Source organism: Schistosoma haematobium, chromosome 1 (genome assembly GCF_000699445.3).
Source record: "Schistosoma haematobium chromosome 1, whole genome shotgun sequence".
Taxonomy (NCBI): domain Eukaryota; kingdom Metazoa; phylum Platyhelminthes; class Trematoda; order Strigeidida; family Schistosomatidae; genus Schistosoma; species Schistosoma haematobium.
The window spans coordinates 19,877,616-19,889,737 of NC_067196.1; the positions used below are offsets into that span (position 1 = coordinate 19,877,616).

Consider the following 12,122-nt stretch of genomic DNA (forward strand, 5'->3'; position numbering starts at 1 on the left):
TCCAAATTTACTTGATAATGTTGATTAGAATGTCACAAATAATTATAAAACCCAGAGGAAGGTTCTCGAACATCGATCACTGTCAAACCTAAACGATTACTCAATAAAACAGTGGGACACAAGCTAACTACACTGGAGAATTGTATGACTTAAGCCAAGTCATTTAGAAATAAAACTACTAACTGAACGATGGTATGATAACGTAACACAATAAAAGAAATTTCGGATAATGACGTAATGACTTTAAAATTATGTTGTGCTTAGAGTTGCTCCTGTTACGTACGTGTCGGGTCTGTTGTATCCACAATCCTACTGCTCATGCTCGGAAACGGGGACCACTTTAATTCTCACTATGCGAGTTGAAACCACAACGAGTGGTACAACTGGAGATTTACTGCCTCAAAAAAAACCATTGAAAATCACATCACCAAACCAAATACACTCATTTACTGATTTTGCACGCACGTGATGAATAGTTAAATATCATATAAATAAAACACATATGAAGTTCACATACATAATACAAATAATATAATTGTCACATTGAGTGGAAATTCACACCTGTTATACTGAACGACATTTGTACTAAGTTGATACAAACACATTGATCTCGTAAATCTAAAACCGATGTCAGACTGATTAAAATGTTACACTGAGAATTAAACCAATATCAAAATGTCACATTAGGAATAAAACTAGTTTCATAAAATGTTACATCAAATTAAAGAAAACTTGAACTCACCTCCTATTCCAACTTATAAAATTTATCTATTTTATTTATTTGAACACATTGGTAATAAGGGGGCACCGAATTACGTATGTGCCACAGAAGTAGTCATCATTAAATTTGTGTGTGGCCTGGGAGATTGTCCGGGTGCCCAAAACAAGGCAGAGGGTCACTCCTCGAACTTTTGACCTAGAGGTCTAGTCCATAAGGCAATAACGCAACGTTGAGAAATGCGGTCCCATGGTAGTTGGTGATCACAAAAGGGTTCGCGCACCATTTGTTCCCTCAGGATCTTGGGGTCCACGTGCACCATTGGTTTGGAATCAAGGTTTTCCAGCTCTCCAAGATGGAATTTCCATACCCACCAACTCGAGTTAGGAGCCGAACATTCACCTTTCTTCCTCTCAATTTCGTGGGCAGCATCCCGTATTCGAGAAGGCAGTGAATAGGACTTCCCTGGTGGTAGCTGGGCATTTGGCCGTACCAGGGCAATTGAGAATACCAAAGCAAAGAAGGACAATTAGTTTTTACATTTTAGGTGATTAAATCAGGTTTCAAGAATTAGGTAGCAATAGCTTCAGTGAATTTCGGGAGACTAGAGGTTGTTTATTTATTAAATACTGAGACTTTATGTTATCTAATTGAATTTCTGTGTCTCTGAGATACCTGGAAATTGTACTGTTAAAGGCTCTCAAGCTCAGATTTTTATTAGTCTGTCCGTAAAATCTGAGATAGGCTCTTCCTTTTTTTATTAGATTTGAATGTAGTTTACGTCACTGATACTCTTTGTTAAGATCAGAAATTGAACAAAGTTACCATCTTATATCGAAACTGAGTATAGCACTGATTTTCATGTTTGTCAAGAAACCAATCCGTTCCTATAATTCTGTTTCGTTTTGATATATTTGTTTGTGATTCATAGAGCCTACAGAAAATGTGTATCAGTCGAATACGAACCTGTCGCTCGCCTCATATTAGTTTTCTTGCTATTCGTTTACTACTAACTTGTATGTACACAAGCTTAGGACGGTTGAACGATCGCATTCAACATTATAGACGTATTCATCATACTCAACAATCAGACAGTACCAGCACTAATTGTGAAATAAATATCAATAATAAAATTAACCAAGTTGCTATGTCAAATGAAGGTAAGTTTTATCCGCACTTCTTGTTTGGTAATGATGGATAACGGGCATAATCCTGATTGATTACATAATACTATTAAAGTTGAAATTTAGACTAAAATTTGTACGCTAAACATTCATTAAATTTATGTAACTTATTTATTTGTTGACCAAACATGTTCAAAACAAAATTGACCATGAAAGCATTATTGGGGATCGAACTTTGTTACAAGCGTACCGTTTGACAAAGTGACTTTTGTTTGTTTTTACACTCTTTATAGGACAAATGATAAAGTATTGATAGGTAAAGATAAACCAGTATTTAACATAATCCAAAACATATTCTCAATCAGCATGATATTTTAAATGATATATTTCAACTATCGGGTTTTACCATTTGAATTACCATATGGTGCTATTTGAATCTAGAAACATTTCGGTTCCCTATATACAAAAAGTCCTCCTATAACTCAAAATATGTTGACATCTACTAAGTGGATCCAATTAATCGATCATTGAGTAATGACTAGTGTCATGTTTGCCAATTAGCATAAAACCTAGGTTCAGGGTTTCCTATTGACTACCTCCAACCACCAAGGTGGGTATGTAAAATCTACTGCTAATGTAAGTAATTGACCAATCATTAGATTCTGATTGTGTTTCAAGTTACTACAGTTAAATTAAAACGCACTTGAATACTCCGTATGAATTGGTTATTCGAATCGCCTCATTGATCAGTTTTTTTTTGGTATATGTACATCTTGTGTGGACTGCTTCGATATTGCCATTAAGTCACAAGCATTTTTAAGCAGAGATGGGCGGTGGCTAACAGTTAAATCCAGGATGCACGTTTCGTCCTATTCGGGACTCATCATCCGGATGTACCTGCATCCCGGAGTTGATGTTCCCTCTGGGATTCGAACCCACTACCGTTCGCTTCAGACGCCATCGGTTTTCTACTGAGTTACTGAACTCAGATTGTCATTAGCTTGTGTAATGGAGTGAATTTTAATTCATATGTACTAATTATTTGAATCTTCCGATTGATGTTTAGAACTACAACTGCCCAGTCGCTTCTTCAGTACTATGAAAAGCATAGGTAATTTTTTACCTTAGTGTTTAGAGATATTCGATAAACCTCTAAGGTGACCATTGGCTTTTTAGTGGCCAGTCGCAAAATATGCCTGGAACCTCAAAGAAACTTTACTTTCTGTATTATTATTGCCTGTGTCTTTGAATATTGTATGTATTAATATTAGTTTTAAGGAATTAAGTTAACGACTGACTCTTTTAAGCTAGTCGATTCTCGGTACTTTTCTTGTGCTGACGGACATTCAGAACTTTATAGGCCTTGACCTTAATCATTCAACACGACATAAATCTTTAAGCTACGAAACAGCAATAGTATACGCCTTAAACAATAAAATTTTCTCAAGGTTGATGCTAACGACCCTATAACTGTTTCATAATTTTTTACACGTTGACAGACCTGTTGAAGAAATTAATGATAATAATAAATTATATTAAAGATATCATTGTTTTTAGACATTACTGAAAGACTATTAATATCATCATGAACGCTATCACATTTAGCCAATAAAAAAGACTGAATATCTGAACCTCAAATGTTGACACTGTTCTTTCGATAATACTAGGTGATATGTTAAACTGAATATTCAGTTACAAAATTTCATCAACCTGAGAGAGGTTTATTTAATATCGCGAAATATGATTGCACAATTGTTAATCATACAATGTTCCTTTCTTTACCCTCGTAATTTGAATACGCACTTCAGATATACCTGGTCAGTGCTCAACGAAACCTGAACCAAAAGTCCCTGACCATAGCCCTCTCGAATCGCTTCCTTCGTCAATTCTACAAGATTCTGAGAATATTGTGGCTATTACTCAAGAATCTATCAATTGTCTATGGGAAAGAATTCGTGGTGGAATATCGCTTATTAACTCCCCCGTTCAACCTACTCATGGATTACACATTGCTTGGACAAGTGTTACTGAAGCTCGTTTGATTACAAGATTGTTACCATTTATCAGCAGTGATGTGACTCAAACTTTTATGGGTCTAATAAGCACTCCAGAATCAATGAATAAACAGTCAATCCTTTCATCGTCAATACTTGGTTGTGATTCTCTACCGAATTCTGTTTTAAATAAAGCCTTAGGTGAATTCGCTCGTGCTGATCATTCATTTCCTAATTTAGCAGCTTCAAATTTAGCTCAGGTAAAAGTTTTAAGCAATTTTCTTTAAGAAATTTATCATATATCCCAAACACTTGATCTCATACAAACCAAGTTATTTTCACTCCAATTTAAGCACAAACCTGGTACAATGTGGATATTAAGTAATGCACTACATAAAATAGTGCAACAGCATTATGATGCTGTGAGGAAAGAGGTAAGATTGTGGGCGTGACATAGTTATCAGAAAAGGTAGGAGTAGTCTCATGTGATGCTGATGTGCATTAGTAGGTCAACTCATCTATTATTCACTGGCGTGATGTTATTTTATCAGTAAATAATCATCCTATAAACTCTGACTAAACGACTTATTTGGCAGACACATATATGACTAATTATATTTTCAAATTCTCCGTTTTAAATAACCAAATATAATGATGCTCATTTACACTAGTTGCTATATTGTCATTTTTCCCTCATATATCTTTTGCCTTTTATCTCCTTTAGTTATTTGAAAGTTTTATACAAAACGAAAATGGTCAAAATTTAGTCCGACAGTGGGTACTTCTTTCATTTCCTACACTATTAAGTCGTCAACCCTCTTATTTGGCAATATGGGCTTGTACTGTATGTCTGTTAGCTGCGGCTACAGAACCAAAACTACGTACAGCGTATCCTTTCTTTATATATATAATTAAATGTTCGTTATATTTTGGGTTAGTAATATATCTTATTTCAGGTTGATCGTAGCTGCCTTATCCAACTTTATGTGTCTACCGGGTTCACATATATTCTATTCATCTCAGTTTATGTAGCTTTACAACCTCATCGGTTAAGTTACCTTTTTCCGCCATCTCTAACTGATTGATACTGATTTTTGTTAAGATAACTGAGAAATATCAGCTTTTTAGCTCGTAAAGTAGAAATCATTTATGTTGAATCAAGCAAATTCTTTTCATCAACTCAGACTATTTTGATAAAAATTATCTCTAGTTAGTACTCATGTTTGTTAGCTAATTTTTATGCTACAAAGATGAAATAAATAATATCCACGTTGAATCTTGTTTCAAAGTAACAAGTTTCAGACATTTTTTGACCCGTCATATGAGAATTAGATTGAAAATTTATTGATTTATACTGTCATCTCTATAGATGGAGTGTGTCAAATAACTTATAACAGAATTTATTCAATTATAAGGTAAACTACAAGACATACTATCACTGGTACAAATCCATTGTCTCCGGAGTCTATTTATTCAAAACAGTCATTTCGTCACTCAAAATGAGAATGATAAATGTTCAATATTGTACAAGCTTTGTTGTGTTATGAATGGTGCATCATTCAACTTGATATATTGGTCAACAATCATTTCAGCTGTCTTTTTCACATTGACACCGACCATCATCTACATTTATGAACATCGCTTTCTGTCTTCTGAATCAAATCGTTAATATCATCTAATTAACGATTAATGACTGTATTTGTTGTAACAGTTTCATGATTACAATTCATATAGAATATGTGCAGATAATCAAAAACAAATATAAAAATGAAACGTAAAATTGTGGTTGCTTAGACAAGCTAATAATTTTGCACACATCTAATATGATTGAACACGGATTGAATAATATTGAACGATATCAACTAAGAATAATTAATGATAGATATTATTAGTATTATTACTCTATAAATCTTCTCTATCTTATCAGTAAGAAAAACAAAACGAGATAAAACAAACTACAATATTATCACTCATATTGTATTACATCTTCAAGGTTAATTGCATAGTGGTATATTTTTATTCAACATTGCGTAATTAAACAAAAAGAACTTCCACTATTTACAACAACTGAAACACAAACTTATACAGTTGTTTATCATATTTGTTAAACTGAATATTATTATATCGTAAGGTGTAAAGATGAAATAGCATAGCTCTTTATTTTATTCCGCCTTAAAAGAAAGCAAAGAGAGATTGATTAAGAATAAGTAAGTGTAAGACTATTTAAGTGGATCATTGATATAAATATGATCTATTTACTTGCCCTATTTTCCTTAATGATAATAATAATATATATAATTTCTTCACTTAACTATACTGTTCAATCAGGCTATTTTTATGTTATACTCATAAATTATCCAACACTGAGCCAAATAATTCATTCGATGTAGGCACTGATACTGCTACTACTACCAACACTAATAATAATAATAATAATTCACCTTCTTCTTCTTCGTCAGTTGTCATCACATCCAGTATAGATCTATGGTTAAATGACCTTTTATGCTTAGCTGCTTATCATTTTGTTACGGATGGTTTATTAAAACCTATTTTGAAATCGGAATCAGAGATACTGTATAATAAACGTCAAGCTGAACGTGAGCATTTTCTTGCTTTGATCAAAGATCATTGTGATACACTATGTACTACTAATAATAATTCCAATGTTACTAATCCAACTACTACCGGTGCAACAAACGACATCAGTAGTAGTAGTAGTAGTAGTAGTAGTAGTAGTAGTAGTAGTAGTAGTAGTAGTAGTAGTAGTAGTAGTAGTAGTAGTAGTAGTAGTAGTAGTAGTATTCGTAACAATAATAAGCCATTTTTCAACAATAATATAAAAATTAATGCTGAAAATTCCTCTATATTTCATCAGTTATATACAATAATTAAAAAACAAGTATCTGACAATTCATCATAGATCAAATTTATGGCTGTGCTGTCCGGTTTTTTTTTTTAAACAACAAACAAACTGAATCTCAACATTTATTTTTTTTTCCATGTTTATAACTTTAATTTCATCATATTTAATGTAGTAATAGTTACAATAATAGTAATAATAATAATATTGCATTGATATACTAGTGTATGTTTGTATTTTGATACCTACTTACTTTGTGATCAACATGTGAGTACATATGATTGAGATTGGATCAGAATGCAAAATATCAAAATTGAACTTTATTATTTTCATATTCATACTAATACTACGAATAATAATACACTTTATGATATCAGCACTTAATTGACCATATTTTTGTTATCATTATCATTTTTGTTTACTGTTATCGTTGTTGTCACTGTGGTTATTTTTCACGAATACTTCTGTACTGCTCGTGTGTGTTTTCTTTCAATTCATTTTGTTTGGCTTCAATGGATTGTCATGTGTTTTTTTCGACCGGTCATCATTGAATATGTATTTAACTATCTGTCAATATGACTTACTGGATATATGTTAATGTTTCTCTGTTGTTAATAAAAATGATTTACTGAGAGAAAGTGATTAGTTTATGAAATTTATTTTTATGTGTAGTATTTATATGTGTGATCTTATAAATAACTGATCATCATGAGTGAACAGAAATATTTTAGATGGATTTCTTTGATGTTCCATTCTTGAAAATTCTATGTATTCCAGTTTCATAGCTTCATTCGAATGTTGTTGACAAGAATTTACTACTCAGTCTTGTGGTAATAATGATGTATTGAACACTGCTATCTTGAAATGAAAATCGACATTTTCCAACAATGCTGCAGAATAGCTCCTTTAGGTTATAAATTGGATCAAATTTTAAAATACTAAGCATTAGATACCAGTATTGTGTTTTAGTTGGAGGTGTATATTAATAAGCAGTTTAAAATTAGAATTATGCCATCATTTCATGCTTATTACTCTTCAATGATTTATCGTTTATTTCAGTTTGTCGCACTTAACAGTGGAATTCAATCTGTGTCGGATGTCAGACAGTTATCCACCACAAGCAATAGATAAGGATTGTACAAAAAAATTTGAGTTAGTTGAAACTAGGCACTTACACTTTCGGATCCAGACTCAGTGACCTAGATGCTAGGTGCTCGCACGCGAGGCAGTAGATCCTGGATGTGGTTCTAGCGTGCAGTCGCGAATGTGTTCTGCTGAGGAGTTCTATACCACTGTTTAATCCAGTGCTTTCAGGTTTTTAATAGTGGTTTAGCTAATATCAGTTCTTGATTTAAGCTTGGAAAATCCACCAATTATCTATGCTAATAAAAATCATTGTGTCTAGCAGTTTCATTGTCCTAATATCGTTATATCTCCAGATAAAATAAAACCAATAAAGTTGTCGATCTAAAGTACACAACCTTGCTGAATTCTTTAAGCTGCCAACTGAAAGCGTACCCTCATGGAAATCCGTATGCAACTAGTATTTTAGTACATGTTCTAATTGTCTATGGGGAACCGAATGTTTATTTTCCACATCTGTTAATAAGGTCTCCCGATTATGTTTATATAGCGCAAATATATCACATAACCTTTGTCTTCTGATTGTATTATCTAAATTTATCAAAAAGACTAATTGTTTTAAAAATACTTTCGTTAATAATCATTATCTATTTATGCATTATTTCAGGTAAGATAATGGTGATTGTTGGGAATCACTATGCTTTGATAACTAAGGATCAGGCTAAATGGAACAGAATGACTGTTAAACAGTAAACACAGGGTGGTGTATTTTTTTGCCTCTATCGATCGGTTTTAAGTACATAAACATTGAAAGATAGTGATTTGTTTGAATCCTTTATTAATAAGTGTTCAAATTGTCCAGATGCACACTTTTTGTTCTCTGAAATAAATTCTTCTATTGGTTATAAACCATTTTTAGTTACCATCTGATCAGTTGAGTTCAGTGGAGGCCATTTAGTTTTGATTGTATGTCAAATTTTCATATATTTTTTTATTTGAAAATTATTTGATTCGAAAATGGTCTAGGTCGTTTCAATAGTTTAGGATAAAAAAATTCTTCAAGTTATTTTAGATCAGTGAATAAGAGTTAAGGTATTATTAGAACTCTATAGTAGCCAAAATTTGTAGTTTATGTTCTTATGACATATAGCAACTGACCATTAGTTGTCTGAAGAACGACAGATATTATGGTATCATCGTGAACGTTTCGCGACCGATAAAGGCATGATACGTTGGTATTATCATTAGATTCAAATCGAGTCCCATAAATTGGCACAAAAACTAACTCATTTTTTTGTAACATCGAAACAAACAACATACAGTAAACTATTCTTCAAATTATTTTAATCTACAGGTGCTAGTAGAGGGCACTTCAGGTTATGTAGCTGATATTCATATAATCCTCTAAGTGAAATTATTTGAATTCCCAGTTTATCATGGTTCGCCGGATTTCATACATTTAAATGAACACATTATTTACCTAGGTGATTTGGCTGAAAAAATACGTTTTTGTTGCGTATTGACGTCATCCTTTGGATGCGGCCGTTTACGAAATCAGGGTTCAACAGTATCTTCTTCATTAAATTTTTTGGTGCCTGAAACCAACAGGGGCTTGGAACGTTACGACCTCTGCATCAGCTGATTTTCTCACCCATGTGTTGTTTTCGTAAGTTAAGGAATTGCATTGATTATTATTGTGCAAATGGCAATCCAGTATTCTTTCGTCGAAAATGAATCCTGGACAAGTACATCTCACTGAAGACTTGCAGAAATAATCCTCTAAAATTCTTCGAATTATATTCGCTAAGGCCAATTCCCCGTTTATTTTTGCTGCTATCTGACCATTTCTTCAGCATACAAATTTGAAGTACGGTTTCTGATCTCGATGGAAATAGAAATTACGAACAGTGAAACGATAATACGTTTTTTGAGTGTTTTTTTAACTCCCATTGAGGGAAATGTCACTTTAGTAACATACACAAGGATAGTTTTTTCGTATTTATAACCTCATTCAGAAATGAATCTAAACTCGTGTCAGCTCGATTATTATAACTCATTTTTACGATAAAGGTAATTATCCCAGAAACAATTGCCTTTATATTAATCTTAAAACGATAATAACCAATAATAGTGTTTTAGATTATTAATATTGTTAAATAAAAAGTTTCAGGAATATGTAGGGGGAGGGTATGGAAAGTTTTTCACTCATGATGGTGTGGGTATCAATGAATCATTGTGACGCTATTTTCTTTCCAATGATAACGGCTAGGTGTCCACTTACCCTATTGTAATAAGACGACTTTTTTATGATCGCTGGTGAATCAAACTGCTTGTCATGGTGGCTTGTTCAGTCTTCTGAGTTACTTGTTTTCCAGCTTTACAGACAACCCCATGAATAATTCGGTTTAATGACCAGCCACAATTTTCACGTATCCATTCAGACGAACTTAAAATGTAGATCCATACAATTTATAGGAGTTTACTCCGTCTTAACATAAAGTGATATTGGAAATTAGTTAATCTGATGAAATACAATGTAAAATAATGTTCTGTGACTGAAGTCCGAGTGAAACATCATCTCAAATCGAGTTATGTTTTTCAAGTAGTAAATTTCCAGGCTAAATGGTGTTAACTTGAATCCTGCTACAAAAAGTGTACTTATGTTCCAAACATCCAAGCAATTTTGTGAGATAAGATCAACTATAAAACGAAACATACGTTCTGTACTCAACTACCAGACACTATCGATAATACGAACACTAGTCGTGGCATAGTAGTTACTAATTAGTGTCTGAATAACATTTATTAGTTGGCACATTCATGAACCTCTGAATGAGCACCAGTGACATTGAATTTACTGAAGAATCTTACCAAGAATTCTATCAAGCCTCACGTTGACTTTATTTCATTTGACTAACTTGGATAAATAATTGTTTTAGGTTTATTTCGGTATCTGACACATTCGTTTTATCAGTATCAGGTTATAGTGGAAGTGGTATGTATTGGGTTGCTTTAAAGTAACCTAAATGATAAGATGTCGAATTTTTCAATGTTTACACTCATTTTTCTGTATTATAAAAGTTAATGACACAATAAATGCTAAGCTTTGTGTTATACACAATTTTCTCTGATTTTCTATGCCACACTACCATTTATTCATTTTTTTGTTACCATATTTGGCAACTTTTAAGTGCCCTTGATCGAAAGATTAATTTTTATCTTATTTTATGTCTGACCAGATCATTATAATACTTCAGTCTGATGGTTAGGCAATATTCCATTCATCCAACCCTTGACAAAGGTCAACAGACGTCATTTGTAATTATGAGTCATACATGATCAGCTGATATGGCTTAAGTGTCGAGCGCATCATATCACACACATGTCTAGTATAATGTATTTCTGTTTGGTCAGAGTTTAACCAATGGGCTAAATGCAAATGGCGTGACAAATGAAGGCTTTCTGGCTCATCGATAGGTCAACTGTTTATTAGTCAGTCAAGGTCAGTCGTATGTGTATATGATTAAAGTAAGAAACAATCTTTATTCATTTCACTCGTGTCTCATGCCATGTCTGGCCATATTAGTGGTTTGTTGGATTACGATATGAATCCTGTTACAGCACAGTATATTTTATTTACCTCATTACAAAAACTTGATCAAGCTAAACGTTCTCGTGGAGGTATTACACTGCGTCATAGTCTTATGATCACTGTAACTGCACTGAAAGCTAAACAACTTTTATGGGGTCAAAATCAATCAGTTCACGAAAATGAATACCTGTCAAAACCTCATTTACGTGATGACGAATATGAGACTGTTCACTTGGCATGTCATGTGTATGATCAACCAGTTTCAAATCAAGGACTTAATGAGTTCTCCTATCTCCGCGACCCAAGTAAGCTCTCCTTTTTACTTGTATGTCTACGATATATACATGTTTGGGTTTTTGTATCTCGCTTCATTTTGTGTTATATGAAATAAATAGTAGTAGCTTGTTCATGTCATACGGTTCATAAATTCCTGGTATGATTAAACACTTTCTTTTACTCTATTGTTTAGTACAAATACAAAATGCCTTGTTGATTCCACTTGTCATTTTATATTGAAATGCATAAAAAATATGTTTGTGAAACTAGTATTGAATGTTAAAAGTAATATTTATTTATTTATTTAAACACAAACATTGGTACAAGGAGGCACCAGATAGATATGCGCCACACAGGTCATTCGATTTGTGTGTGGGCTGTGATACTGCCTGGGTACCCAGACCGAAGCATGTGGTTTTCTTAGGGGCCCACACCTCGAGCCTTTTGACCTAAAGATCTGACCCACAAGGCAGTG

At 33.2% G+C, this 12,122-nt stretch overlaps 1 protein-coding gene across 2 annotated transcripts in view; it reads left to right on the plus strand.

The window, feature by feature from the left end:
• Window positions 1–12,122, plus strand: part of SNAI2_2 (Snail 2) — a 109,913-nt gene that overhangs the window by 93,204 nt on the left and 4,587 nt on the right. The window contains exons 46-49 of one of the 2 annotated variants that reach the window (XM_051212307.1): window positions 1,650–1,878; window positions 3,651–4,096; window positions 4,561–4,724; window positions 6,165–11,676. In XM_051212307.1, the coding sequence (XP_051073340.1) occupies window positions 1,650–1,878; window positions 3,651–4,096; window positions 4,561–4,724; window positions 6,165–6,756 (1,431 nt within the window). In that variant the 3' untranslated portion in view covers window positions 6,757–11,676. Of the gene's footprint in view, window positions 1–1,649; window positions 1,879–2,747; window positions 4,097–4,560; window positions 4,725–6,164; window positions 11,677–12,122 lie in introns of those variants that run through there. The other variant, XM_051212308.1, reaches the window with a different exon arrangement.